At 41.2% G+C, this 24,200-nt stretch overlaps 1 protein-coding gene across 11 annotated transcripts in view; it reads left to right on the plus strand.

Moving 5' to 3' along the window:
- The window catches only part of Reps2 (RALBP1 associated Eps domain containing 2), a 235,645-nt gene that overhangs the window by 200,463 nt on the left and 10,982 nt on the right, over window positions 1-24,200 (plus strand). For all 11 annotated transcript variants that reach the window (XM_052720260.1, XM_052720122.1, XM_052720587.1 and 8 more), the window contains 3 exons: window positions 7,396-7,479; window positions 9,772-9,959; window positions 20,539-20,644. In XM_052720260.1, coding sequence (XP_052576220.1) covers window positions 7,396-7,479; window positions 9,772-9,959; window positions 20,539-20,644 — 378 coding nt within the window. The remainder of the gene's footprint in view (window positions 1-7,395; window positions 7,480-9,771; window positions 9,960-20,538; window positions 20,645-24,200) is intronic.

The raw sequence follows: 24,200 nt of genomic DNA on the forward strand, positions 1-24,200 counted from the left end.
TGTTTACATAACACTTACCTCTTGTCTCATTTTCTTCTTCAGAATTATAATGGAATTTCCTTCGCTCAGTATGGGTTGCTTCCAGTGCTTTCCACTCATTGGATCCAGAATAATCTTTTGAAAATGCATAGCAAATCAGGTCACTCTCTACATAAAGTCTGTCAGTAGCTCCAGTGCCCTCAGGCTAAACTACAAATTCTCAACATTCACATATATGGGGCTAAGTCTGGCCAGGAGAACAGGAAGTGCTATGCTATTTCTTAGTGGAAGAAATGTAATTTAAGGAATTAAGACTTTACCAAAAAGATTAGCCATTCCCACGCTTCTACCTGCTGCAGTGTAGAGCAAAGCATAGAAGTGGGAAATAGTATCACATATGTTTTAGACAGTGCAAGTCCATGTTCCATCACCGCCAGCATTTTTCTCCCCATACTTTCTCCTTGCTCTACCCTAACCAGATCCCAAACTCTGGAACGTCAGAGCGCCTTCGCAAAAGAAAACTTGACCAACTAACATGTGTAATTGTCTCTGGATGGGGAATTTGGGAGTGAGTTGGCTGATGGTTCTGACTCACAGTCTCCCTTGAAGTTATTGTCAAGATACCAAAGAGGGAAGGTCAATTGGGCTGGAGGATCCTCTGCTGAGATGGCTATTGACAGGAGCCTCGCTTCCTTGCTTAGATCCCATGTTAGGACTGCTACACAGACACACATGCAGGCAAAACACCAATGTACATAAAATACAAATAAATAAATTGTTTTTTTTAAAAAGGACTGCTTGGGTGTCCTTTATAAAATGACAACTGGCTTTCTGCAAGACAAGTAATACAAGAGACAGAAAGATACACACAGGCAAAAATGAACACCAGAGGAAAGTGTATAAGAACACTTGAAGTCCCCTCTTCTGGAGCATGTTATGTGTGCCTCAGTCAGCTTCCCTAGAAGCAGGGCCTGAGGTGAACAGTCTTAGAAAGTAATTTATTAAGGGAGCGCTCTTCAGGAAAAAAAACCAGAAAGAGGAGAGGGAAGCATGATGAAGGGCAAAAAGCTAAGTCTGATCTACACGGGAAGATTTTGGTACATAAATTACATCTCAGAGTTATCCCCTTTGAGGCAAGAACCTTGCCTTTATATCCATCTCCAAGTGAGCCGTTCTCTGTGGACTGATGAGGGTGAGGTCAGGAGGCAGGCTTCCTCCATTGAGAAGATAGCAGCTGTGAGACCTTAGTAGCTAGCACTCAGAGCAGCTAGATGGATGGGTGTACCATCTACATAAAGGTTATCTAAGCGGGACACCATAGAACCTTTGACTGCTATTCGCCTCCTTTCTATATCCCATACTTTTACCGTTGTCCTTGGCATGCCAGAGACAAAAAACAATCTCTGTAACTGAATAAATGAATGTACGGAAATGCTTAGCCTCTCTGGGCCTATGGCTGTGTCTGGTAAGCCAACTGAGCAAAGGCTATATTGTCTTATCGGCCATAGTAATACACAAAGTACCAGGTTAATTTTTCACATCCAGAGTAATATCACCTTGTTATCTAATAAGGCTTTTTCATTGAAAAATTAGAATGAAAATATTTTCATTTGTATTAGAGGAAGAGGAATATTAACATTAAAACATTGTATATATGTGGTCAAAAGCCAGTGGCTGCGAAGGTGGTAAGCCCCATTAGGGAAGCTACTGCTGTTCTTTTGTTTAATGGACATGATGTACCTGTCGTATTGCCTGATAAGAAATGTTTATGGCCATAGATTAGTGCTACTGTCAGCTTTGGTCAAAGAAGCTACTTTTTACAGTAGGTGGTGATTAATACAGAGATTCATAACTGGTCAAAGTATTGAAAATAAGTGACTGTTGAATGTGCAGTCCTAAATGGGACCTCTACAGCACCCCCTAGAGGGCTAATGAAACATCACAGGAGAGAGGGTGGAAAGAATGTAAGAGCTGGAGGAAGTGGGAGAGTGGTGTGGAATGCTGACTTCAGACAGGACATGGTCATTGTACTTTTGAACTCACAGACTTGTAATTACCTGCACAAGATAAGTACACAATTGGGCCCATCAAAATCTGACACGGGAGGGGAAAGAGCTCATGAAGCCCCACTAGAATTGAGCATCTATAGGCAGTTAATAGTGGCTAGAGGTGGGAGAGATTTTCTTCAGTGGCTAGCCACTAATAAGGTACCCACATTCCTATAAAGAACCCCCTTGTAAGGATTCTGTCCTTAATTATGTCACCAGCCTGCGACGGCATCCCAGCCTAAAAAGCGGGTGGGCCCTCTGTGCATTCCTTTTCTCTCTTTTCGCTCTCTCTCCTTCCATCTGTTCTCTCTCTCTCTCTCTTTCTCTCTCTCTCTCCCCCTCTCTCCCTCTCTCCCTCTCTCCCTCTCTCCCTCTCTCCCTCTCTCTCCCTCTCTCTCCCAATAAAGCTCTAAAAAGGTAACTATGGCTTGTGACTCTTCCATCACCGATACATCCAGCACTCTCCTCTGTTGGCATGGCTGCCGTGGGCGGCGACCAGCCAAGAGCGCTGCAGCTTAACCAACACCCCTCACCTGTGCTTTTATAACCAACCCTAATGAAACTCATTGGGCCACCAAAAATGTCATAATGAAACCTGTTATGTACAAGTAATGTAAACTAAAAAGTGATGAAATAAAACATGTTATATGTATCTTTATCTGTCTATCTATCTCTATATCTATCTATCTATCTATCTATCTATCTATCTATCTATCTATCTATCTATCTAAAATATGTATTTTGAACCTTAGCTTGAATTTCAGTGACCTGGCTCTCTGCATCCTGACTGAGTATATGTTGCTTCACTTGGAGCCATGAAAGCAAGACTGCTGTTTGTAATATCAGTCAGAAATCAAATATCTGCTCCTTTCCTTGGAGTTGTAGTTCAGCTCATACAGCCAGGACTTTGGGACAAGGCCATCCTGCTGTGGGAGTAGATCTTTCCTGCCTCCACTTTCTTGAATTCACAGAGGAAGAAGCCAGCTACTGAGGCCTTCCTGCTTTCATGCATCATCCTTCTAAAACTCATCATTTATAGCAGTGTGAAGAGATAGCAAAAGAACCTCCCTAGTTTATTCTGCCACCCAGCTGCTAAGCCTGATGGGAGGCTCATGCCATTCTCATGAAGGAAGGTAGGATAGCTTATTGAGATGAGGCATGTCTAAATCTCATCTTCAGTTTTTCTTTTTTAAAAAGATTTATTTATCTATTTTATGTATATGAGTTCTCTATCTGCATGTATGCCTACATGCCAGAAGAGGGCATCAAATCCCTTTATAGATGGCTGTGAGCCACCATGTGAATGCTGGGAATTGAACTTAGGACTTCTGGTTACCGCTGAGCCATCTCTCTAGCCCCCATCCTCAATTTTTCTTACCACAGAGCTAGTTTTCTTTCCCTGTGCCACCTTCTGGCACCCCCTCCCCGATTCCTGTGTTGCATCCTTTGTGAGAGTCATTCCTTTGGCTACTCAGTAGATGAACCCATTTTAGATCAGTTGTGGGGTAACAGAAGGTGGTGGGGAGGTCCTGACCTAATATGCAGTTGTTTGTTCTCAGTCATAGAGCAAGAACACCCAGGTCACTGCATACAATTTCAGGAAGGTATACATGTAAATGGAAAAGTACCACCTCAAGCAAGTCTTTCCACTGCCTCCTCAGCTCTCTCCCTGATTGCTGCTTATTTTTAGATGGCAGTATCAAAGACAGTCTAGTACTTTGGCTGTGCTCATAATCCTCATTTATGTTGAAAAGGTCAGCTTGTCGTCTTCCTCAGTATTTCCACAGGGAAGCAGTGGAAGACATAGTTCTCTGCCTGCTGTGTAGTGGGAGAGAACTGGCAAATCAAAAGGCAGCATACCTGGGCCTGCCACTCCTCCTCTGCCTGCCTGCCTGCCTGCCTGCCTGCTGGGATTTTCCCTGCACACCTGTGGTCCCTGCAGGGGCATGCATGCATAGACTTGGGGCCAGAGCACATACCTTCTAAGTAATAAATTGCAGGTGACAGGCAGGAAGGGACCTCAGGTTCTTAATAGATTCTTCACCAGAAGCCCTGTATTTGAGTGGGTGGTGAGCTCAGCTGCTCAGAAAACTGACATTTGACTCATGGATCTTGGAGTGTGACTCAAAACTCCCAGGGACAAGGAGGTGAATGCTACACTCTACAGACTGCTGAAAATGTGTGGCTCCTGGGGAGCTTCACGTGAACTTGACATACATGAAAACAAGCTATCCCCATTCCTGCTTGTGGTGGTTTGAATAATAATGGTCCCCATAGACTCACATATTTGAATGTTTAGGCAGTGGCATTAGGAGATGTGGCCTTGTTGGAGTAGGTGTGGTCTTACTGGAGGAACTATGTCCCTGGGGGTGGGCTTTGGAGTTTCAAATGGCCAAGCCAGGCCCAGTGGCTCTCTCTCTCTCTCTCTCTCTCTCTCTCTCTCTCTCTCTCTCTCTCTCTCTCCCTCCCTCTCTCTCTCTCTCTCTCTCTCTCTCTCTCTCCCTCTCTCTCTCCCTCCCTTCCTCCCTCCCTCCCTTCCTCTCTCTCTCTCCCCCCCTCTCTCTCTGTCTCTCTGTCTCTCTCTCTCTGTCTCTCTCTCTCTCTGTCTCTCTCTCTCCCTCCTGCCTACTGATCCAGATATAGCACTCTAGGCTCTTCTCTAACACCACATCTGCCTGTGTACCTCCATGGTTCCCGCCATGATGATAATGGACTAAACCTCTGAAACTGTGAGCCCCAATTAAATGTCTTTCTTTTGTAAGAGTTGCTGTGGTCATGGTGTCTCTTCACAGCAATAGAAACCCTAACTACAATACTGCTCCTTCTAAACTTCCTGTCTGAGAGACTGACCTTCACCTTCTGTGGTATTCGAAGTTAATATTCTGGTTGTCTGAGTATATATAGGCCTTTGTGAGTTTACTTTGGGCCTCCCTCTGTCATCATCCACACATACAGCTCTTGTAGCTGACTGCATCCTACATGTCACTCAGACCTCAGCTGAAGTGTTACATACTAGGTCTTAACTGTCCTACAAGAATGAGTGCTTCTATAATCCTCACTCTTCTTCTCTACCACACTGCATTGAAACATGCATCTTTGATTATATATTTGCTTCTTCCACTGGACTCCCAGATGGTTGTAAGTAGAGGTGGTGCCTTGTTCATCCTTGAATGCCAGCATAGCAAGCCAGCAGTAGCTGTCTGGTAAATAATGACTTGCATGAATGACATTGAGGCCTACGAGGGCCTGAGGCTGTATTGTACCATGGTAACAAGCCTAGCTTTAGAACTTGAGACCATGGTAACAAGCCTAGCTTTGGAACTTGGAACTGGTCTCAGACCCTGTTATTTGTATGATCTTTGGGTGAATTTCTTGACTTCTTTATCTTTAATTTTGTCATTAATAGTCTGGGGATACTAACCACTTCTTAAGGCTGTGATGATGTGACATAATTCATGCAGAACACTGGAGCAATGTATGATGCATCCATAGAGTTCAGTTTGTCAGAGTCTAATCAGAGCAACAGCAGCAGCATGAATAACACAGCCATTCCTAATGGAAGGAGAAGCTGTCAGAAATACATGGGACTCGAAACCAGGCAGCTTGAATGCTTGTATATAGATTTAAAAGAGGTAGAGAGTTCTTTAGGATAACATGCAGGAACAGGGGCTGGAGATACCGGGTAAAAGAGTGCTTGCCTCCTACGTGTGAAGCCTTAGGTTCAATCTCCAGTACTGTTGAATAAATAAATAAATAAATAAATAAATAAATAAATAAATAAATAAATAAATAAATTGGCCAGTGAGGTGGTGCAGTGGGTAAAGGTGGTTGCTGCCGAGTCTTGCAGCCTGAGCAGAATCCCTGGGATCCACATCTTGGAAAGAAAGAACTGATTCCCACAAGAGGTCCTCTACGACCTCCACCCGTGTACCATGGCACACAGGTACATGTGCATGCACACACAATAAGTTAATTAATGAATGAAAAATAAAGAAGTAAAATTCAGGAGTAGAGGGGATGATCCTGGGAAAGAATGAACAAGGGAAGGAAACTGACGCAGGGAAACAGAAGACAGAGAACCCCAAGAAAGTCCGCATTTCAGGGCGAAGAGCAGTCAGAGCAGAAAAGGGAGAGAGAGTAATTACAATTAGGAGATTGTCACTTCTCAGCCACCTGAAATCACCAAGGATGCTATTTTAGAAGGAAGGAGGATGAGGAGAATACAAGAAGTGGCCAGAATCTGCTAATGTTAGTTCCCTGGGAGCCAGCCTGTTCAGTAGTGCCTCAGGAAGGAAGGCACACTGCAGGAGGCTAGAGACGGCCATGTAAGGGGCAGTGGCAGTTGGTTGTGCTACAATCTGTTTTTGTGGTGTGAATTAGTTTTGGGGTAAATGAAGTACGGATACCACTGAAATGTAAAAGTCACTTTGCTCCTAAGTAGCTGGTTTTCTCATCATAATATTTTGCAGCACTGGTTAATAACAGCCAAAAGAAAAGTACTCTAACACAGCTGAAGATAGCAAGCCTTGGGGACACAGGGAGCCTTATATAAGGCCCATTTACCCCATGTTCCATTTGTCTATGTTCTGTGTCCTGAAATGCTTGGGGGTACCCCTCATAAGTCTTTGTGCAGTCAATAGCCAGCCTTTCTGATTACTACACCCATTACATTCCTCCTTCCCTTTTAAAGGTAAATGGCTATATTTATTAGAGCATTTAGTTTTTCAAAGATTTTTATTTATTTATTTATTTATTTATTTATTTATTTATTTATTTATTTATTTGTGTGTGTGTGTGTGTGTGTGTGTGTGTGTGTGTGTGTGCCTGCAGAGGCCAGAAGAGGACATCTGCTCTCCTGGAGCTGGAGTTATAGGTGATTGTGAGCTACCTGGTGTGGGTGCTATAAATCTAACTTCAGTCCTCTGGAAATGTAGCTCTTAACTGCTGAGCCATCTCTCCAGCCCATGCAGTATTTCTTTTTTAGGAATTGAATATTAAAATTTATGAGTCTTTCGTGGTGCTGATGGTTTTTCTCAGTGCTCCTTAAGTCCTTTCTTATCCCTTTCTCCTCTGATAATTTTTATCGTTTTTGTAAATTGTTAGTTTTTAAGAAATCTGTATGTGAAAATATATGAGATGGCCATAGTTCCTTTTCTTGAATGACACTGGCAGGAGACATGGAAGGGAATAGCAAGGCCTATGGTGGAGGGTTTTTCCCGAGCATCAACAGACTTGTGCTTGCCTGCAGCTTAGTCTAGACCAGTGTGACTTGGTCTCCCTGAGTGACTCTTTGACTGAGTGTTCTTTGTCCTCTGTTTACATGGTTGGGTTCTTTTGCATTTATACCTTCTCTTTGATCTTGCTGCAGTCTGAGCCAGTATCTGAAGCTGACTTACACCCTCAGCTGAACAGAGCTCCTTCTCAAGCTGCAGAAAGCAGTCCAGCAAAGAAGGTAAGAGCAGCAGAGAGACCCCTGGCCTTCTTACAACTCTACCACTTTCAGGTTTCCACCAAGATGACTGTGACTGAACCATGGCTCTGAAGTGTGAACTCTTTCTGAAAATTAGGTTCCTGGAGGTTCTGGGGCTGGACTGTGGATGTCCCTGGCAGTTTGGATTCTCCTGGATCTTCCAGCTAAACAGCCTTGTTTTCGGCAAGATCAAAAAAATGTTGTGGAGAGGCAGGAGAGATGGCTCAGAGGTTAAGAGTGCTCACTGCTCTTGTATAGGACCTGGATTCAGTTCTCAGCACCCGTATGGTGGCTCACTACTTTCTGACCTCTGTGGGCACTGCACACATATGGTGCATATACATATACTTGGGCACATACATATAAAATATAAAAATAAGTAAATACTTTTAAAATGTGAGAAGAGCTAAATGGCTTTAGTAAGACTTCATACGTCTGCTAGTGAATCAGGTGAGTATAGGAATAGCTTAGCAACTTTGGACTCCACTTGGTTTTGGATATGCACGTCCCACTCTTCTAACAGTGCACCCAGCAACCTAGGGCTCTTACTTGCATCAAGTTTCATGCATACCCCACTTCAAACAACAGCATAAGTTACTCCTGCCTTGTCATCTACGTAGTAGTTACTCTTCTGTGGTCCATTTCCTTTGAAAAATGCCCCAGAGCACATTTGGCCTGAAATAGTATTGGATGCATGTGCATTAAGGCAAACTGGGTCTTCAGCATGAACTTTTAAGGAAAACCTCCTATTTACTATCTTATGTCTATGCATGATTGGGCATGCATACAATTCAAATCAGATGCATCATAGGAAAAGGCATGCACAGTGAGAAAAAAGGCTAATATAATTCAAGCCTGCCAATCAAATAGAATCTTCCATATTACACCCCTTAGCAACCAACTTCTCCTTCTCTTGAACCCCATTAAAGAAAGCCCCAAACAACAGCCTGCTGTTCCTGGGCACTCTAACTCAAGTAGCACAGTGATTTCTTCAGTGATTCCCTTATTTTCCATTTATGAGACTGATTTGTTGCCTACTGTGCTTTAAATCTCTTTAAATCAAGATTTTCTCTGCTTTGCCATTCCTGTGATCCTTTTAAAATTCTTTGAATAAGACACCAGGAATCTGGGACCATCTAGTTCAGACAGTGACCCTTGTAACATTAAAGACCCAGTTAGCACCTCCTGTGGATGGAACAGTCTTCCCTTCTTGGTACCATGATGTCTTTCTTTTCTTGCTTTTTGTTGTTGTTGTTTTATTAGTTTTTAAAATTATTATGCAGGGCAGTAAGTTTCTCTATCACATTTCCATATGCATTTGTCTCTCTTGGTCCTTCTCTCCTTGTTCTCCACCCGCTGATGTCAGGATTTTTTTCTAGCATCTTGGCACCTTTCTTTTTGCCTGGCCATGCCATTGGGCCCCTGTTCTTTGCGCAGCTAGCACTACTCTCTAAGTATCATGTTCCCACTTACTTTCTCACCCTCTTCTTGTTCTTCAGCATTGTCTCCTAGGCTATCTCATAACAAAGAGAGTGGACCCTGGGCTTGGAAAGTGACATGAGCAGGCCAACTGTTTCCTTGAACACATTGGCTTTTTTGTTTGACTTCATGTAGGAATCAGGAGTAGGAGAATGATGAACACATGACTAAGACCATTATAGACTTTGAAACTTATTCTCCAAAAAGCCCCAGAGTGAGGCAGGAGTCAGTTTTGTCTTCAATTAGAAAAGTCCTCATAGTTGTATAAAGTCTATGTGAGTTTAAATGACAAGAAAGTATAGATGGTTTACAACATTAAAAAAGGAAAAGAGTAAAACCACTAGAATCTTATTTTGATGTCCTTCTTGATGATGACAGAAAGGGGGAGTAGATTCCCATGTTTTATTTATTTATTTATTTATTTATTTGTTTATTTATTTTACATCCTGACTGCAGTTTTTCCTCCAAGTCCCTCCCCCCACCTCTCCTCTGCCCCCCCATCCACTACTTCTTTCTCTTCAGAAAAGGGCAGGGCTCCCATGGATATCAGCCAGCCATGGTATATCAAGTTGCAGTAAGACTAGACACCTCCTCTCCTATTAAGGCTGGGCTAGGCAGTCCAGTAGGAGGAAAGGGTCCCCAAAGCAGATATCAGAGTCAGAGACAGCTCCTGCTCCCACTGTCAGGAGTCCCACAAGAGGACCAAGCTACACAACTGTAAAATAGATGCAGAGGGATAGAGAGATCATTAAAACACTTTTTTGAGCACTTTGGATTTATTTTTTTAATCCACAGGATGCACCACATGGTCAACCTCCATCAAAGCCTATTCGCAGGAAATTCAGACCTGAAAATCAAACTACAGAAAACCAAGAGCCTGCTGCTTCTGCTGCTGCTTCTGCTTCTGCTGCTGCTGCTGCTGCTGCTGCTGTTGGAGGGGCAGCTTCTGTAGCAATGGTGAAACCCCATCCAACAGTACAAAAGTAAGTGGCCCAGACTAGTAAAAAGATGGTGGTGAACTTCCTCCTACATCTGCATGTATATGTATTTGTTTATGTGTTTGCATTTATTTTCCTAGGCACAGGGTTTTATGGTTGTCATAGTCATCTCTGCCATGGTGATGGTGGTGGCATTAAAGCCTCCCAATCTGATAGGACACTTTATAATCCATAGGACTTAGCGTGACCCAAAGGAGCAGGCAAGTCCTAGACTACTGTTTGGTTTGGTTTCTTGCCCTTCTATTTTCTTTCTTTCCTTTTTGGTGTTGGTCCAGATTTTGCTATGAAGGGAACAGTATGGTGAGGGCATTTCCCCCTCATTTCTTGTCTGATATCAAGTTCCTTTAGTGCACGTGACTAGCTCTGTGATCATAGACTCAACTTTCAGTGGAAGTGGGGTTTGATTTAGAAAACATGTAGCGTTATTGATATTGGTCACCTCAGTACTGAATGGCACAGGCTGATCCTCCGTAATACCTCCTTTACCATCTGGAACAGATACTGGAGGGCTTGAGACATGGTGGACAGGGCCAAGGGTGGGGAAAATGGTGCTCTGAACAAACCGTCCTTATCTAGAAGACTGTCTTTGAGAAGATTGTTACTCAACTCAGTCTTTCTGCAGTAACATCAAGTGAGATATTGAGGGCAAAATCCTGCTACTGTCACTTGACTTGAAGTGAACCTCAACTGGCCAGTATTGCAGATACTTAAGATCCCTTGTGATATTTCTGTAGAGGCCCTTCAGGTCTCAGGAGGTCTGTAGCTTGCCTTCTGCTACAGTATTGTGGAAAGAACAGCAACAGGTTCTGTGGGTGATGTTACCAGCTTGCCTGGAAGCTGGGTCCCATTTGGATTCTTTGTATCCTTCTTCAGTGGATTTTTCTTTCTCCAAATAGATAGTTCCCTGAAGACATCAGCTAGTACAGGAAGGGATTTTCTGCATCATCGTCACCTTCCTAACCCAAGGGATAGATTTCTGTCAGGCACACAGATGGCTGGTTTTTGTCCTCCTTAATTTCAGCTTCATGTTAATTCTAGTCAGTCAGTGGTGGCCACCTTGCTCTCCAAAGTAGATGGCAGGGCAACTGGTGAACTTCACACAGGGAACGGTTGCTTTCCATGTTTTTTGAAATGAGCTCTGTTGAAATATAATTTGCATAGCATACACTTCAGTGGCTTTTAGTATTCACAAAGCATTGTGAGCATTGCCACAGTATAATTTTGCAACATTTTTATTATCTCCAAAAGAATCTCCATGCCCAGTGGAAGTTGCTCCCCACTTTCCCTTCCCTTCCCAGCTCCTGGAAACCACTAATTTATTCTCTGTCTCTACTTGGCTTATATTTTTACATAGATGTAGTCGTGTATCATGTGGTTCTTTGTGCTTGGCTACCTTTTACCTTTTTGTTGTTTGCAAGGTTCATCCATGTTGTAGCATGCATTATAATCTATTTTTTATGTGGAATACTATGTTCTATTAATGTTCCACATGATATTCAGTGATTCATTAGACTTTGGGGTTATTTGAACTTTTTGCATATTAATAATTATGCTGTAGAGTTATCTGTGTTCATGTTTCTGTGTGGACTGTATTTTTGTTTCTCTTGGGAATGCACATATGGGTAAAATTGGAGTTACATGGTAATGCTATGTTTAACACATTGAAGAAGTGCCAAATTGTTTTTCACAGTGACCACTACACTTTACATCTTCAACAATGTATGAGGGTTCTAGTTCTCTATTTCTTCATCAATACTTATCTAGTATTAGATAATACTATGTATTACATAGTAATTATGTAGTAATTACAATTACATAGTAATATATAAAAATATTTTTTATTTTTTGAGATTATAATATAATTACATCATTCCTCCCCTCCCCTTCCTTTCCTCCCTCCAAACCTTTCCATGTACCCTCCCTTGCTCTCTTTCAAATTCATAGCCTCATTTTATATTAATTGTCACACATATGTAGAATTCTTAAATAGAACATGTTCGGTCTGTATAATATTACTTTTATGTGTATGTTTTCAGAGCTGACCATTTGGTATTGGATAATCAATTGATATGCTCTTCCCTAGGGAAGATTGTTTCTCTTGCTGTTAGCATTTCTTAGTTGCCTGTAGTTCTTTCTGTAGGGTTGAGGCCTTGTGATCTTTTCCCTGGCCATGTTAGCTTGTCTATTGATATCAGCCTTTTCCAGGTCATGTTTAGACAGTCCTAGGGACTATAACATGGTATCTCATTGTGTTTTTGATTTTCATTTCCTTAATGATTAATAGTGTTGAGCATCTTTTCTCGTGCTTATTGGTCATTTGAATACACTTTTGGATAAATATCTACTCATCCTTTGCCTACTTATAATTGAGTTATGGGTTATCTAGTCTGCATACAGCTAGCTCCTTTGTTAGATACACGATTTTCAAGTATTTTCTCCTATTCTGTTGGTTGTGTTTTCACTTTCTTTGTTGGTGTACTTTGAAGTACCAAGTTTAAAGTGTGTGTGTGTGTGTGTGTGTGTGTGTGTGTGTGTGTGTGTGTGTATGTGTGTGTGTTTGAGACAGGATCTCACTGTGTGGCCCTGAAAGACGTGTGACTTTATTTGTAGACCAGGCTAACTTTGAACTCACAAAGATCCACCTGCCTCTGCCTCCTGAATTCTGGGATTGAAGGTATGCACCTCCATGCCTAGCTTGTCATTTATATTTTTAGTGTCATATTTAAGAAACCATTGCCTACTCCAAGTTCACAAAGATTGCTCACTTGTAAAAGTCTTGTCACTTTATACCTGCTATTGACATCTATGGTCTATTTTGAACTCATTTTGTGCATCATATGAAGATGGGGTTCAACTTCATTCTTTGACATGGCAATTATACAGTTGTCCCTGCAGTGTTTATTGAAATAGTATTTTCTACCTTTCATTTGTTCTGTGAATGTCCTTCAGCATGCTACTCTGATGCTAGTGAGGTGACCATGTGCTATGTAGCTGAGAGACTCCTGCACAGATCACAGTGTGAATCGTCAGGGCCTAAGCTTTCACATCAGAGTATTTTATACAGCTTCTTGTTTTAGTTCCAAGACTAGCTTATTTTGGCATGATAGGAAGGAATTTAGCATTCATAATTTTTAAAGGCAGGGAGCAAAAGATAGAAAATACAAAATGGTTGGCCTACAGTTCTTTCCCAGCCAGAGTTTTGAGAGAGAGAGAGAAGCTCAGATTCCTTTAGACATGTGTTATATAGAGTTGTTACCCCCTCCCCTACTTCACTCTCATTTACAGTGTTAGTTGCTATGTACTATCTTTGGGAAAAATGAGAAAAAGAGCCACAATCATTTTCTGTAAGCCTTAATTCTCCAACACAACACTGAGAAAGGCTAAAAATAAAGTAGACTAGCTGTAAAACTGTCATCAGCTTTTATAGAAATTAACATCAAAAATGAACCATTGTCAGAAACAAATTCAGCTTTTGATATTGCCATTGTCCACAAAAAGAAATTAGTAAGTTTGCCCAAGTCAACTGCTGAGCCAAGTTATGTGCAGTAACCATTTCATAATGTGCCATCATTAATAAGAACAGGTGTGAATTTGGCTTAGAAACACTTTGGTTTAGTTGTTTCTTTGCTGCATCTTTGCTGTCTATTAAAGATGAACCTTTGGAAAATAGGATTCTTCATGCAGTATAGAGACAGAGGATACCATATGACAGCACCATGGCTCCGTGCCAACCTCTATAACCTCTATTATTCCCCATAACTCCAGAGTGTTCTAGCTCTAGTATAGACTATTTGCTTACCTTCATGATGTTCTCAATGTGGCTCTAAGTTTTTCTTTCCCTCCTCATGCTTGATGTATTGGGATTGTCTGTGGGATTAATGGCTTGGATCCCTGATGGAAGTCTTCCATTTCTAACTGTAGAAAAGGCAATACAAGTTTGGGACTTAGAAGGTGCACCCAGTTTCCTTGGGAGAAATCAAGGCCTGGGGAATGGCAAATGGCTAAGATTTGTCCTTTTCTTTTTTTAATATTTTTATTTTATAATTAATTTAATTTTACATATCAGCCACGGATTCCCCTGTCCTCCCTCCTCCCACCCCTCAGTCTCCCCCCCAATTCACCCCCCATTCCCACCTCCTCCAAGGCAAGGTCTACCCTGGGGAGTCAGCCAATCCTGGTAGATTCAGTTGAGGCAGGTCCAGTCCCCTCCTCCCTACACCAAGGCTGAGCAAAAAGGCAGGATCTCATCATGTAGTCATGGTGGGCTCTCTATGTAGCTGAGGATGATGAACTCCTGATTCAACTGTTTCACCACCCAAATGTTAGGATGATAGGTGCAAGGCACCATACCCAGCCTAATATTTTTTCATTTAGAAAATCTCATCGATACTCTTTCTGGGGAGGATTTTTTTTTTGAGATAGGATCTCACACTGTAGCACAGGGTTGCCAGGAACTCACCATGTAGCCTAGGGTGGCCCCAAACTCATGAAAATCCTCTTAACTCAGCCTTCTGAGTGCTGGTATCATAGGCATGAGCCACTATGCCTAGCTTATGTCCTTTAAAACATAATAAAAATATATTGTATACATGTATGAGATTGTCAAAGAATAAATAAAAATTTCATTTTTCAAAATTTGAGTTTGCCACTTGAACAGAAAATAAAGTTCAGAAGGGTAGGATTGCTGGGTTCTGGAAACTGGGCATATTGTCTTCCTGTTCTGGATTTCTTTGGGATTTGCCTTTATTCATATAGATAATGGCAACTTGTCACCAACATATTTATTTTTCAGGTCACATAGAAAGAGAGAAAGAACAAATGGGGAAAAGGCAGCTTATTGCTAAGATCTTTCTGGTCTTACCGGCTCAAAACTTAGTCACATGTTTTCACCCACCAAGGCAACAGAGAAACAATTATTTGCTGAACAGTTAGTTGCACGTCTTCCTCCATTGAAACTGGGCCAGTTGTAGCCCAGATTGGAACACAGAGTAAAAGGCTAGGGGAATTTGTAGGTGTAAACTTCAGAAGCAATTAAGAGGCAAGATAAACACCTTTCCTGAACTGTTAACAGGTGACCTGGCCCTAACATTGTGTCTGATTTGGGACCTAATCTTTGCTTTACCTAGAACTCCTTTGGTTGCGAATGTGCGGGGGTGGGGGTGGGTACTTAGAATATCTTAGCATATTTTTTTCTTTAAGGAACCATATTCATTGTGAAGATGTAGGGGTTGGCTTGTAGAAAATAGTGACAGAAACAGATCATAAAAGGGGGCTGTAAACCTTTGGGCTCCTGACATTTGTCTAGTCTTCTAAAGGATATTTGTTAGTTTTCTCTGTGAAAAAGTCTACCACCTTCAGCTCTGTAGGTTGATTGACTTGCTCTGCAGGGCCAAGGCTGAACTGGATTCATAACTATCACCCCACATACCTGAGAGAGAGAAGCTGCCTAGGTCACTGTGCCCCAGCATCCATTCAAGTTTGAGACTGGAAGTGAGGGTTTCATCAGATAAACATGACTACAGGGCATCTGCCCATGTAGGTGGAGGGAGGTGATGGAGACAGTTCTTGGAGAAGAAGCTGTTCTAAGCTGACTCACATAAGGATAAAGAGGCATCTAGTTCTGATTGACTTCTTCCTGTAAACTTTAAATTTTGAACTATATAGATCACAGAAACTAACAAAAATAATACCAAGCAAGCTTGTTTATCTTTCATGTAGTTTGTCCCAGTGATTACATTTTACCTAACTAGAGTCAGAATAATTCTATACCATTTTATCACATGTTATCATAGTGTATAGATTTGTGTAGTTCATCATTATAATCAACATTCTGGAGTTGGAACTACCTCCTATTCTCTGACATTCATAACCCCTAGCAAACACTTGTCTAATTTTCCTTTCCTATAATTTTGTCACTTCAAGAATGTTATATAAATGGAATCATGTAGCATGCAACCTTTTAGATTTGACATTTTTTTCTCAGCATACATTTAGTATATAATAAAAAAAAATCACATTCTGGGACACTTATCCCAAAGAAAGGAGAACTTTTATCCCTTAACATCCATCCAAGTAGATAGATGTGTGTATCATCCAACACTGTGAAGCAGAATCCTATGGCATGGATATACCAATTTGTTTAGACATTCTCCTATTAAGCAATTTTTTGGCTTTGTGGAGTTGTTGAAGATCACAAATAAAGTTGCTGTAATTATCTCTGCACAGGTTTTTATCTGTAAATATATTTTCCTTTGTTTGGGATGAGCATCCTGAACTGTGATTTTTTTGGATTGTTTGCTAAGTATATGAGTAGTTTGAAAAGAAACTATTAAGTTATCTTCCAGAATGGAGGTACCATGGCATATTCCCACCAGCAATGTAATGAGATACTAAATTTCTTCATGCCCTTGCAGTGTTTGGTGGTGTTCCTTTTTTAATTTTAGTGGGTATGTAACTCCGTGTCATTTTGATCTTAGTTTTTATTTCTCTAAAGGCCAGTGATGTTGAAAAGCTTTTCTTTTGTGTGTTTGGCATCAAGCACACTCTTTGGTGATCCATCTCTTCCTCTCCTTTGCTGATTTTCTAGTTCTTTTTTTTAACCGTTGCATTTTGAGTTTTTTTTTATTTTAAGGGAAGAAGGGTTCATGTTGGCTCACAGTTTGAAGAGCTCCAGTGTAACATGGTAGGGGAGGCATGGCAGCGAGCACGTAAGGCTGCACTGGCAGATACACAGCCAGGAAACAGAGAGACAAATGCTAGTGCTCTGAGTTTTGAGAGCCTTCTGTGCTCTGAGTAGAAATCCATGGTCAGATTTGTTGTTTTCATAGATCTTGTCCCTCTCGGAAACTTGTCCTCTTTATGGGCCGTTGTGTTTTTCTATTTCTCTTTCTTTTTTGTTGTGTTCTTTTACTTGTTGCCATTCAGTGTAATCTTTGTACATATATTGACTATTATCCTGGAGCATTTATTGCCTTACCAGAAATGTTAGTAACTAATGTTCTTTCAAGTAGAAAGACAGTTTTGAGTTTGTATACTTCAACAATAGCTCTGTGTTCCTGCAGGGAGGAAGGGTGAGTTTTTGCTTCATCCCAGTTTATTAAAAACTCACAATTGAAATAAATTTCATTTCAAGGATCAACAGTTTTAGAACGCAAGATAGTACTTGTTCAGAAGTAGATGCTACTCAAGATGTTACCAGAATAGCAAGATCTGTAGATGTGCCATTGAAACCAACTCTATGTACTTGAACAAATGTCTGAATATCAAGTATCTCAAAGTCAAAGAAAAAGTCTTCTAGAACGTTGTTGCTTTTGGAAAAAGCACTAAAATTGGACAGAGGCACAGTTTTTCTCTAATAGACATTTAAATGTAAGTTTGTTGTAATGCGAAGGAACGCATCATGTATCAAAATTCAAGCATTTTTATTCATATTTGTTATATTGGTTTTATTTTCAAAATTGTACTTTGTAGTGTTAGTTTACTTTTATTGTATTCTGGCATATATTATTCATTCAGTAAATAGTTATGAATTAAAAAATTTACTCTTCTGCCGGGCGGTGGTGGTGCACGCCTTTAATCCCAGCACTCGGGAGGCAGAGCCAGGCGGATCTCTGTGAGTTCGAGGCCAGCCTGGTCTACAGAGCGAGTTCCAGGAAAGGCTCCAAAGCTACACAGAGAAACCCTGTCTCGAAAAACCAAAAAAAAAAAAAAAAAAAAAAAAATTTACTCTTCTATGTGGAACCTAGATAACTCTCTCTCCCTCTCTTTTCACACACACACACACACACACACACACACACACACACACACACACACACACGCTCCTATATGTGCAACACTAGAATAAAAACAGGGCATTTGTGAAGAGGATGGAACCTAGTGGGAGAGGAAGGACAGAAAAGGGTATTGAATAGTGAATACTGGTCAAAGTGCATGATATATTTGAATGAAAATGTCATTATGAAACCTTTTACTTTGCACAATGAATACATGCTAATGAAATTATTTTCTTAAGAAGTAGAGGAGATTGATCAGTAGGTAAAGCACTTGGCTTTACCAGATTTGAATCCCAGAATTAAAACTGTAAGTACAACCTCTGTGTTTTAAAGATAGCAGACTTTCTTGTTTCTATATGGCTGAAACAACTAGCCTTTAAACTTAGTGCAGAAGGGACTATGTCTTCTGCAGATTAGCAGGGTGGCTAGCATAGTGTATCCCTTCAGGAAATAGTCATCATATGTGTATGGTAGATCTGGACTAGGACCCATTTCCCAGTGATTGAAAATATGGTCGTTTTCCTAGGAGAGTATGAATCACCTTTTTAATATGTTTCTTGCTATGGGATAAGAGTTTGTAAGTTATACTTGTGGTGACCATGTTGATTTATCATTCCCACCACAGAGTTTAGAAAATTAGGAGACTTATGACCAAACAGTGTAAGTGAAGACTTTAATAGACCCAAGTGTAACACATGATCGCCCTAGTTACACATGATCGCCCTAGTTACACATGATCACTCCAGTTACACATGATCTTCTCAGTTACACATGATCCCCCTAGTTACACATGATCTCCCTAGTTACACATGATCGCCCCAGTTACACATGATTGCCCCAGTTACACATGATCTCCCTAACTACACATGATAGCCCCAGTTACACATGATCTCCCCAGTTACACATGATTGCCCCAGTTACACATGGTCACCTTAGTTACACATGATCTCCCTAGCTACACATGATCTCCCCAGTTATACATGATCTTTCCAGTTACACATGATCTCCCCAGTTACACATGATTGCCCCAGTTACACATGGTCACCTTAGTTACACATGATCTCCCTAGCTACACATGATCTCCCCAGTTATACATGATCTTTCCAGTTACACATGATCTCCCCAGTTACACATGATTGCCCCAGTTACACACGGTCACTTCAGTTACACATGATCTCCCTAGTTACACATGGTCACCTCAGTTACACATGGTCACCTCAGTTACACATGATCTCCCTAGTTACACATGGTTGCTCCAGTTACACATGGTCACCTCAGTTACACATGATTTCCCCAGTTACACATGGTCGCCCCAGTTACACATGATCTCCCCAGTTACACATGGTCGCTCCAGTTACACATGGTCACCTCAGTTACACATGGTCACCTCAGTTACACATGATCTCCCTAGTTACACATGGTTGCTCCAGTTACACATGGTCACCTCAGTTACACATGATTTCCCCAGTTACACATGGTCACCCCAGTTACACATGATCTCCCCAGTTACACATGGTCGCCCCAGTTACACATGGTCACCTCAGTTACACATGATCTCCCTAGTTACACATGGTCACCTTAGTTACACATGGTCACCTCAGTTACACATGATCTCCCTAGTTACACATGGTTGCTCCAGTTACACAAGGTCACCTCAGTTACACATGATTTCCCCAGTTATACATGGTCGCCCCAGTTACACATGATCTCCCCAGTTACACATGGTCACTCCAGTTACACATGGTCACCTCAGTTACACATGGTCACCTCAGTTACACATGATCTCCCTAGTTACACATGGTTGCTCCAGTTACACATGGTCACCTCAGTTACACATGATTTCCCCAGTTACACATGGTCACCCCAGTTACACATGATCTCCCCAGTTACACATGGTCGCCCCAGTTACACATGGTCACCTCAGTTACACATGATCTCCCTAGTTACACATGGTCACCTCAGTTACACATGGTCACCTCAGTTACACATGATCTCCCTAGTTACACATGGTTGCTCCAGTTACACATGGTCACCTCAGTTACACATGATTTCCCCAGTTACACATGGTCGCCCCAGTTACACATGATCTCCCCAGTTACACATGGTCGCCCCAGTTACACATGGTCACCTCAGTTACACATGATCTCCCCAGTTACACATGGTCGCCCCAGTTACACATGATCGCCCTAGTTCTTTGAATTTAGTACTGACTTAGCTGGTACAAAAGCATTCTCCATTTTCTTCAGGTGCCTCAGATATATTCTGGTACATATTAAAATTTATATTCTCACTCTCCCTGTCCCTCCTCCTCCCTCCTTCCCTACTTTCCTCCCTCCCTTCTAAAGAAATAAAGGAGAATTAGGCGGTTTTGCTAAATTAATGTAGACTTTTTTCTTAAGAGAATGTTCTGTTCTTTTCCACCAGTCTTGTCCACTGAAGTAGATTCCATTAATGCTTCCACAAAAGGGCCATTGAGCTAATAGGAATTACAAGAAAAAATGCTTATTAAAATGTCTTGGAATAACTGGAACACAAATGTTTGAAAAGGCCCAATCACAGCCTTTATTCGAGTTGTAAAATGGGGTGTAAGTCATCCATCCTGACCAATTTTGGTGTGGGCCTGCCTGCCTGCTGGCTTGCTGGCCGGGGAATATGAGATATTATTTTTGGAGCCCTGGGATGTTACCCTTTGTCAGTTTAGCACGTCTCATGAATCTGAGTTCTGACTTGCAAGGAAGACTCCAGACCTCTAAGTCTCTTTTCATCAAGATGTTTATACTATTTTACAGGCAGTCTTCCAAACAGAAGAAGGCAATCCAGACTGCCATCCGCAAAAATAAAGAGGCCAATGCAGTGCTGGCCCGCTTGAACAGTGAGCTTCAGCAGCAGCTGAAGGTAAGAGTGGTTCCCCATTTGGACTCCTTCACTTGACTCTGGCTTTGTGTTTTGATCATCATTTCTCTATTCCTTTCGCTAAGACCCACTTTTGTTCTCAAAGCTTTTCTAGTTGGTAGAGAATGAGTGTATTTAAGTTTCAAGGGTTGGCTCTTGAATGCTTAGAATAAGATTAGTAACTTCAATATGGAGGCTGTATATCGTGTAGTAAATAAAGCCACTTACAAACTGTATTCTTTGTTGTCCAAAGCTTCTGAGTAAGATCATAATTGTTTAGATCTTCTATGAATGATTCTACACGTTGGTGGAAGTAGGCAGCCTTAGTTAACCCCTTTTCTGGTACTATGGAAATGGCTCCATTTCACGTTCTCAAGGACATTAACCCTGTTTTTCTCACTCATTTCTCTCCATCATTTATCCTCTACATAAGTTTCTCAGGCTGCTCTAACTATGTACCAAAAATTAGGTGACTTACTACAGTAGTGCTTTATTCTGTCATGGCTCTGGAGTTTGAAATCAAGGTGTCATCAGAGCCATGCTGTCTCTGAAGGCTTTAGAGATGACTCCTTTTTTGCTTCGCAGCTCCAGGTAGTTTCTGGCAATCCTTGCTATTCCTTCACCTGTACATAAAAAGTTTCAATCATCTCCATTGTCACATGGCATTTTTCTGGTGTCTTGCCTGTTATCTGTTTTTATTGTATTTTTGATTAAGAGCCCAACCTAATCTAGCACGATGCCATCCTCACATGATTCTGTTCACATGTAAAATCATGTTTACAGGTCCTGGGAGTTAGGCCTTGAGCATGTTTTGGTGGGACATGATTTTCCTGGGTCATTCTTAACCCACACATAAACAACTCCAGCATTAGCAATTCTCATTGGGTAGTTACTGCTCTGTTTCTCTGGTCTCCTTCATGTGAATTTTCTTAGAAATTATTCTCACTCACTGTTTTTACTTTCTGTTTTCTCTCTCTCCCACCTTAGTGTGGTCTTGCTGTCTTCCCACATTCCTCTTATGGCCAAATCCAATTGGCTTTGGTTTGTTTAATTAATTAATTAATTAAGGTTTTAGAAGAATCGACATAAATGACCATGCTTTCCTCTAAAATTACTTTTCTTTCTTTCTTTCTTTTTTCTTTCTTTCTTTCTTTCTTTCTTTCTTTCTTTCTTTCTTTCTTTCTTTCTTTCTTTCTTTCTTTCTTTCTCTCTCTCTCTCTCTCTTCCTTCCTTCCTTCCTTCCTTCTTTCTTTCTTTCTTATTTTATTATTTTTTTTGTTTTTTTTCAAGACAAGGTTTCTCTGTGTAGCCTTGGATGTCCTGGAACTTGCTCTGTAGACCAGGCTGGCCTCGAACTCACAGAGATCTGCCTGGCTCTGCCTCCCGAGTGCTGGGATTAAAGGTATGCACCACCACCACTGCTGCCTGGCTTACTTTTCATTTTTTTTAAAGATGGGGCCTTGATAAGCAACTCAGGCTGTCCTTGAACTCAAAATCCTCCTGCCTCAACCTCCCGAGCTCTTTGATGACAGGTCTGCAGCATTGTGCCCATCTGGAAAGAGTGTTTGTAACTGAGATACTGTGCTTTTCTCCTTTGCCTTCTACCCCACGGGTGCTGCTTTAACGTTCTCTATCCCCTTCCATCCCTGACTTTTGTGTGCCCTCCACCTCTGCCAAGATATTTTATTACCGAACTTTTAAAGACAGAAAGTTTGGAAGAATTGTACAGTGAATATGTGTACAACCATTGCTTTAGTTCTGTTATTAAAATTTTATTATACTTGTTTTTTATGCATGTGTCAGTTTGTCTGTCTCCTCTATTCACCAGTTTATTTAATTTTTGACACATATTTAAATTACCAACATCTGTAAACGTTCTCTCAATACTTCAGCATGTATATTGTTAGTTAGTGTTGAAGTTTCTATTTGAGACAGGGTCTCTCTACAGCGTCCCTTCTGTCCTGGAACTCACTATGTATGCAGAACAAACAGGCTAGCCTCGTAGAGTTCAATTTTTTTTATGGGTTTTTCTTATGATGTGAAATTTAACATATACAAATCTTAGCTGTATACTTGGCGATCTTGTAACAAATGTATATAGAAGGCAAACTCTATGGATTTGGAGACCATTGCTATCACCTTAGGAAGCTTCCTCACTTTCCCTCCCATTTCACTTCTACCCCACCACAGGGCAGCCACCATTTGGATTATTTTATACTGTAGTTTTGCCTGTTCTGTAACTGTATATGATAGTATCCTAAAGCAAATACTTTTGCATCAAGTTTTTGAGATTCATTTATTTTGTTGAATGCATGAAGACTTCGTTCCTTTCATTGCTACCTAATACCGCACTGAGTGAATATGCCACAGTTCCATTATCAGGTCTCTTGATGGAAACTTGAGCTGTTAACAGTTTTAGAACATTGTGAGTAAAGCTGCATCATTGAACATGTTTCTTTAATAACATACTTTTTCTTACTCTGGGAATTTCATGCAATGTGTTTGGATCATATTCACCCTTCTCCTCCCTCATATCTGTTTTTAATAACCCACTGAGTCAGACTTGTGCTGTCCCTATATTTGTGGGTGTGGGGTCATCCACTGCAGCTAGCTGGTCAACCTAAAAGGGACCATACCCCTAATGAAAACCGACTCTCCCTTGGGTAGCAACCATAGACTGCCAATAGTTCCTCTGCCTACGGGTGGGGCTTCTGGGCTCTCGCCATCCATGCTTGAATGTTCACTGACTTGATCTTGTGCAGGCAGTCATAACTTCTGTGAGTTCATGAGTGCAGTGGGCCTGTCATGTTCAGAAAGCACTATTTTGCCCTAGTCCTCTTTACAACCTGTGGCTCTGATATTCTTTATGCCTCCTCTCCAAAAATGTGCCATGAAACTTGCAGTGAGGGGTGATGTATATGTTCCGTTTATGACAGAGCACTCCACAGAAACTTTGGACATGTTTTTGTGTGGAAATATATTCTCATTTATCCTAACAGAATAAGTTGATATCAACTAACAGGATTAGTTGATAAGTGTTTTAGTTAGCTTTCTATTGCTGTGAAGAAACAACACGGCCATGGAAACTTATAAAAGAAAGCATTTAATTGCATGAGCTTACTGCAGTTTCAGAGGATGTGTCCATGGCCATTATGGTGGGGAGCATGGCAGCAGGCAGAAAGGCATGGTGCTGGAGCAGTAGCTGAGAGCCTACATTTTATCTGCAAGTTTCAGGCAGAGAGAGGGATTGGGTTGGGGGGGTACTTTTTAAAGCTCAGAGCCTTCCCCCCCAGTGACACACCTCCTCCAACAAGGCCATATCTCCTACTCCTTCCCAAATAGTTCTACCAACTGGAGACTCAAATATATGAGTCTATAGAGGGCCATTCCTATTCAAAGTACCATAGTAAGTATATATAGCTGATTTTATTAGAAATTGTACCTTTTAAAAGTGTGTTTATAGGATTTTATATTCTGCCCATTAATGTGTGGAATTTTAAATTTTTGCCAACATTTGGTTTTATTTTTGTTGGTTTTAGTCTGGCCTGGGATAAAGTAA

Source organism: Peromyscus californicus, unplaced genomic scaffold (genome assembly GCF_007827085.1).
Source record: "Peromyscus californicus insignis strain IS unplaced genomic scaffold, ASM782708v3 Scaffold_10__1_contigs__length_136768540, whole genome shotgun sequence".
Taxonomy (NCBI): Eukaryota; Metazoa; Chordata; class Mammalia; order Rodentia; family Cricetidae; genus Peromyscus; species Peromyscus californicus.